The sequence below is a fragment of the Crocodylus siamensis genome, chromosome 2 (genome assembly GCF_052110815.1).
Source record: "Crocodylus siamensis isolate JL-2025a chromosome 2, ASM5211081v1, whole genome shotgun sequence".
NCBI lineage: Eukaryota > Metazoa > Chordata > Crocodylia > Crocodylidae > Crocodylus > Crocodylus siamensis.
The window spans coordinates 278,830,874-278,838,020 of record NC_143396.1 but is presented as its reverse complement, the minus strand read 5'-3'; the positions used below and the strand labels follow the sequence as shown (position 1 = coordinate 278,838,020).

The following is a 7,147-nucleotide window of genomic DNA, read 5'->3' as shown; positions in this document are numbered from 1 at the left end:
GAGACACATAGGGCTATATTACTGTGGGACATGCATGTGAATGCACACACCAACTTAAGGCACGTGCATCTGTCACTGTGAGGTGCATACAATACACACACACCAGCCTGAGACTCATGGGACTGTGTCACTTTGTTACACACACACAGTATGCACATGCATTGCACACACACTAGCCTGAGACACATGGAGCTGTGTCACTGGGGCATGTTATCTCAGTGCCTGAGGCATGTGGGGCCATGTCACTTCAGGGCACACACAAATGCATAAATGCACAACCCCAGCCTGACACAGATGGGGGGGCTGTGTCAGTGCAACACTCCCATGTCAATCTGAGACATGTGACACTGTATGTCATGTCAGAATACACACATGCTGTCTAGCCTGTAGCACGTGGGTACCTATATATGCAGAACACCCATTCCTACAGAAGTCTGAGGCACTGAGAGTCAAATCACTTCAGGATGCATACATGCGCGCACACACGCGCACACACACACACACACCTCTCGCTCTCTCAGTCCAAGACACAGGAGGTTGTTGCAGCAAGATAGGCACAGACGGAGAACATCCACCCAGTCAGAGGTACAACGGGATAGATCTTGTACAGGCTGCAACACACAAGCTGTGTTACTTCAGGACGTGTGCACACACACTTCAGCTTGGGCTGTGTGGGCCTTGTCAGCATGCATGTAGAGAAGGGACATAGCTGTTCAAGCCTGATGCACACAGAACATACTGCAGGCTCATGCACATGCTTTTCTGTCATTGCGTGTGCATGTGTTCATGGGTTGGGGGAAATATTTAACTTCCAGCTTTGGATACTGGTGACCTCCTGAATGCACGTGGACATACGAGACACACAACGTTCTTCTGACACATGGGGCTATCAGAGAACTGTGTTGCTGTGGGAGAGAAATGGGCAAGCTTAAGGGGGAGAACAGGGTACATCATGGGGTACGTCATCTACAGGAGCCTGCGGGGCCTGGTCACACCTGGAATTACATCCTAGCACACTGCACAGTGTCATCACACAACACATTCCAGCACCTGCTCTCATGAGTGTTTTGATGAATCCATGCATTGAAATCAAATAAATAGATAACAGACCCACTCCTGCAGAGCAGGAACCAAGAATTTGGTGCTTCAGTTTTAGATGCCCAGACTTCATTCCACCGTGCTACAGCTCTCTCTTCCTGCCTGGTAGTACGTCCCTTATTTTCACTGTGAATCTGACAGTATTTCAGAAAAAGGGCAAACAAATCTCACACTGATGCTATTATACTACAATAGGAGTGCATTTAAAAAAAAAACATAAATGCATGCCAGGCTCCAGCACGTGGCAGGTACACGTGCAAGGTACAAGTACTCATTCTCTTCAGTTCTACCATTTGCTCTGGAAAGGAGAGCTGGTTAGAGTTGGCACACAATACACTCCAGCCGCAATATTTGTCATTGGTAAATGAAGAATGCGATTAATATTGAATATGGGACCTTCTGAATTATCCTCCTGTCCTAAGTATAGGTCCCTGTTATAGCAGTCAACCACATCGGAACATAGGATGGGAAGGGCCTTCCAGAGTCCAGTCTCCCATGAAACTGTCTGTTTAGCTCCTCTCATATGCCACAGCCAGGACGCTACTTAAAAAATACCTACACTGGGACACAGAAAAGAGCTAGGAGAGACAAGGGTGCTGTCAGTGCCCTGGCCATTGCAATAGCAGGGAATTAGGCAAAATATGTACAGGTGATCCTAGGAAGTGGACCAGGCTGGCATTGTGATAGAAGGCCAAAGCCCCATGGTTGGGATCTGATCCCAAATCTGAAAATCAGTTTGACATGAGTTGTATGACCAAAACCTTCTAGGTAGGTACCTAAGGTATTTCTAGGTACTAGTAGGAGGATCAGTATACCCAAACCAAACTCCCACCCAAAGGTCTGGGGCAGTTACAAGACAGCAACATGTTCCCAGTCTCTAGACTGAAGCGACACAGCTGTTTTGGAAAGCTGGGAGGCTAGAGATGAAAAAAAAGCACTAAACAGTTCTCTTTTGTTTTGTTTTAAAGAGTAACAGCAATGAAAGTAGTACAAACAATAGACTGCAGAGTGCAAGGCAAACTGAGTGTCAGTGTGTCAGAGACAGAGAGATACAACTTTTAATGTAGAGTTTATTTACCGCTAAATAGAATAGTGAGTGTTAGAGCATTGTTTAAAAATGTGTATTCATCCTGCTGTTTTATATTTAATTCATATTTTAAAAAAGCACTAAAAAGTCTCTTGAGGAAAAGAAGCGTGGGGGGTGAGGAGGTGCCAAGGATTGTCCAAGGGTTCAACAGTGAGTTCTGTAGCAGTCTAAAGAGAGTCAACTTCAAGAGAGAGGGCTTGTTAATAAGTCATTGAAAAGGATGTAAGATACCTTGCATAAGTTGATCTTCCCTCGATTGTAGTGGTGCATACACGTTATTTGTTAGTCACTATGTAAAAATAGTTACTGCCCCATCACAAACTGTGCCTTTTGAAAGCAGAGACTACCAGCACCATTTATATGGAATCTAGTAAACTGAACCCCTCCCAATTTCTGTGTAGTGTCCAAACTCAGTATAAATAATGATTTAAATTAATGAGTCAATTAATAAGTAAACTGACATGGATTAGAAAATAATTTTAAATGATTTAAAATTATTTTCTTGTCTGTGCTAGTTTTGTTCATTCAAATAATTTAAAGGTATCGGCCCATTTTAAAATGAGGAATATCAACTGATACTTATTTTTACTATTAGAAAAAAACAGACACCGCACCAATAAAAGCTGGCAGTAGGATCACTTACTGTTAACAAAGTACATGTACTATTTTGATTCAGTCTTATGTGGAAAAATTCTCTTTGGGGCTAACAAGTCTCCACTTTCCCAAAATATAGAAACACCCTGGACTGCAATAGATCGGTATTACCAGTACTTTTTCTCTGGAGGCGAGGTGGGTATATGAGTACATGCCATAGCCAAAGATCACAGCGGGTACTATTTATTACTGATGCATATAATGTTCCCTTCATTGCCTGCATTTTCCCTCCCTACTGTACTTTAGTTCTATTAGCACCAGATCTTTTTCCAGACCTTAATTGTACTTGTATTTTCAAAGGAAATGTGTGTGGTATATTCTTGCTATGATTACCTCATGGCTTTTTCTTTGTAGTATCTTTGAACATAAAAGTATCTGGTCTTTTGTGCCATAGTTTTCAATGTTCACAGCTATTTCCTGTATGTGGCTCTCAACCAGTCGTTCCTTAATGTTTTTCATGTGGCAAACCAGGAGTGACTTGTTCTGCAAGAAATCGCCACAGGGATTTGAAGACAAGAAAATGCCATTCTGTCTTAAAAATAGAAAAACTTTAAAGATTGTCATCTTCAGCTTTTATTTTTGGACATTTGTCTTTTTCCATTTGTCCTGACCCTTTATATACTGTTTTAAGTAAAGGTGGTTAGCCAGCTTAGTCTGAAGGTAGCAGGTAGGGCAGGGTGTCAATTTAGAGATTAATTGGGCATGTCTACACATGCTTTTACAAGTGCCTAAACTTAAAGAGCCTTAAGGTGATTTAGGTACATGTCTACATGTGCACATGCTAAGGTGCATTAATGTGGTGTGAGGACCGACTCGGAACTCAAAGTAGTCCCGAGTCAGTCGACATACACGGCATCAATGTGCCTTAGCACGTCTACACTTGCATTAAGGCTCGTTAGTTATTTAGCTACCTAAATCTGATACCTGCTTTGGTACTGAGGCATATACTTTCTTCTTATGTCTAAATCCACTGTGGAGGTACCACTGACGTTCTCAAAGTCACTTCACTGCCACTTAACTCTAGAGAGAGACAAATTTCTCTTGATGGGTGTGCACTAATTAGTTGCTTTGAGCTATAGAGTTAGGCACTCTCTTACCTAATGAATAATAAAACTGAGCACTGAAATGCCTAAGTACCTTTAAGGATGGTTTATAATTATATTACTGCATGTGCTACATTTATTTTTATTCATGTTTACATTTAATTCATTATTACCTCATTTGACTTTATGCCATCTGAACAGCAGGTTCAATTTAATCCTTTTGTTCACTTGAATGATTCAGTTTGAATCATGCCTTGAGCTGCACAATTATCTGACTGTTTTGCAGAAAGATTTATTAAGAGAGTGAACACTCTAAGTTATAGTCATTTCTCCAGTGGGGTATCTAGCGAGGTGATGCTTTTAGGCTGGTTGAGCAGGTCTAACTCAATGGCAAACCTCCACTGACTTCAGTGGTGAAGAGTTAAGAGCAAAACATTTTCTTTGCAACTGTGTGCAATGTAGCACTAAATCTGTTATTTTGTAGTTTGACATGCTGAAGTGTAATTTGGCTTTTAGGGGCTTCTCTCATTACAGGGCATATTTCTCCATCATTGTCTCTAAGAAGTTAGATGTTAAAACTCTGGAAGTCTGGAATTCTGCCCTGAGGAGAATCAAGAAAGTATTCGATATTCTAGGTGATCACATGAGGATATTGTTTGCTTTTAAATGAGTGACTATTTTTGCTTTAAGAAAAACACAAAAACAGGCTCAGGCTCATCTGTTTAGTAATTCATTGCAATTAACATAGCAAGAACAAAATATGAATTAAATATAAAACAGCAGGATGAATACACATTTTTAAACAATGCTCTGTTAATAACACTCACTATTCTATTTAGCGGTAAATAAACTCTACATTAAAAGTCGTGTCTCTCTGTCTCTGACACACTGACACTCAGTTTGCCTTGCGCTCTGCAGTCTATTGTTTGTACTACTTTCATTGCTGTTACTCTTTAAAACAAAGCAAAAAACATCTAGTAGATATCCCAGCAACCTCTTAGGAAAACAATGCATGTTTCTTTACTCCATCCTTGAATAATAAAGTCAAGTCTCTTTTATCAGGCTGCACCAGGAGTTTGGAGTGTTCCACCATTCTAAGTCCAATTTTCACTGACGGCATTTTGGCACCAGTTTATTATTTAGGGGCCAAATAATGAGATCCACATTCAGAATTTTGCTTCAGAAAGCAATGGCCTTAAATAAGTTGCCTTTGCTTAATTAAGCTTTACTTTTCAGCAGTGTGAGGGGTGCAAAGTGAGGGGAGAGAAGAGGGTCTTTCTGTAGTTCTTAAAATCAGTGGTTGGTTTGTGTGTGTAAAGAAAGCAAGACAGGACTTTATAATTAAATGGAACTGCTTCACCATAATTAAAACTACTTAGCGCTTCATCAACTTAACTTTCTGCTTTTCCTTGAGCATAAAATGAAATGCATACGAATCACCACCAGACATTAAATATAGCCTCTCCCACATTCATACAAAGGGTTTTTTCCCCACTTAATGTTTTCTGTGGTTATTAGACAAAAATGCTCTCTTTTTAAATACTGATAAAATGAAATATTTTAGTTAAATAAATGTATATAATCTAACTAAATCAAAGCAGAAAAGGAATGCTAGTAAAGTTCATGTGTGCATGGTGACATAAAAAGAATCTTGTTTTGCTCACCTGATTAGTTAAGAAAAATAAACCCCAAAGATTTCAATACCTCTTGCATATCATATATAGAATAGTCTCTTGCAGCATGTTAGTGACTTACATTTCACCATGTAATTAGCTGGTAGCTTCAGTTAATGGACTCTTCAGTAACACAAAATAAAGCAAAAAAAGCAGCAGAGAAAAATTGTTTTTTATTTGTTATGGAACATTAAAAATAATGGAAGTAAAAAAAGCCACTTATGTCTATGATTTCAAAGATAGTCTGAAGGAGGTAGGAACTCCATTTTCTTTGAAAGTCTAAGAAAACTGACTTCTCCGTCTTCTTTAAGTATGGTGGCCTATATCCTAGCATTATTTAAAGGAAGGTTCAGCAGTTGCAGCCAGGATGCAGTTGGATTGATCTACAGTCTTGCCAGCTTCAGTTGTGGTTTTGGGAAGAATTTTTGTCTCGGACATATTTCCATGAGTTCTCCGTAGCTTAAAGCCTTTCCTGATATCTGCTAGCAAGGCACTGATGTCAGCTGCTTCTGGTTTCACATCTCCTTTTCGAACTATGAAGAATGAGATTATACATGTTAAAACACTTTGGTGCAGTGGGCTTTGAAACCCCCAAAAAGAGCTATAGCTTAAGGCTTGTTTGTTAACTGCCGATGAATAATCCCCCTTATGCATAATGCAGATAAATTAGAAACTGATATGGAGGAAACTTGTAATTTCCATCAATTACCCAAAGTTTAAGTTTCCTAATTTTGCAAAGATTTACTCAGAGTGTACAAAACTAAACATGTACTTAATTCTTTCTTAATTCTGTGGTGGTTCAAAGCCTAAAAATCCTGCGGGTACTTGCTAATAGGATGTCACTGAATCCATTGACTTTCAACTGTTTTCCTACAAAAAACAACACTCTATTTTAATAAAAGACCCAGCACTACTGTGGTCCTAAAATGTCTTTGTTGTATACACAGCATGGGAATTCTCAAAAAAGCTTGAGTAATTGAGGCACTCAACTCCGAACTTGTAAAAAAATGGTGATATATCACCAGCTTACTTCAATGTGGTCTTGTGATTGAGAATTGCAACCAATAATGCCCATCATTCCTTTAAAGTGGGCACTAATCAGTATACCATTTTCTTAGATGAGTGTCAAGAAAAATAATTTGATCTTATCTCCTTAAACCCCATTTAATTTAGACCTGTCCCAGAGAATGAAATTTACTCCCTTGCAGAGGGCTGCTACTAAATCTGTGTACCCCTGCACTCCCTCTTAAACTTGATTTTCCTGTCAGTGGAATATAAAAGGGGGTCATAGGCCTTGTGTTGTCTTTCTGCACGGTCACAAATTACAACTTTAATTTTATTTAAAATGTATTTAAATTATGTTTTTGTATTTATAATAAACTATATGTTACCTGGGAATGACATGCCAGGAATGACAGCCTCCACACTGTGGATGCTGAGCGGGTATAATACCAACTAGAAAAGGTAGAGGTTTGTAAGTCAGCAGCACCAGATGGACTCCATCCGAGAGTGCTGAAGGAGCTGGCTGAGGTCATCGCAGAACCCCTGGCAAAGCTCTTTCAGACTTCGTGGTGCATGAATTCGGAAATCCC

The 7,147-nt window shown here is 39.7% G+C and overlaps 1 protein-coding gene across 1 annotated transcript in view; it reads right to left on the bottom strand.

The window, feature by feature from the left end:
* Window positions 1–4,708: 4,708 nt before the first annotated feature.
* The window catches only part of LOC149872263 (inverted formin-2-like), a 33,231-nt gene continuing 30,792 nt past the window's right edge, over window positions 4,709–7,147 (bottom strand). Inside the window, exon 14 of the mRNA XM_090035009.1 lies at window positions 4,709–6,088. Within this exon, the coding sequence (XP_089891135.1) occupies window positions 5,889–6,088 (200 nt within the window). The 3' untranslated portion in view covers window positions 4,709–5,888. The remainder of the gene's footprint in view (window positions 6,089–7,147) is intronic.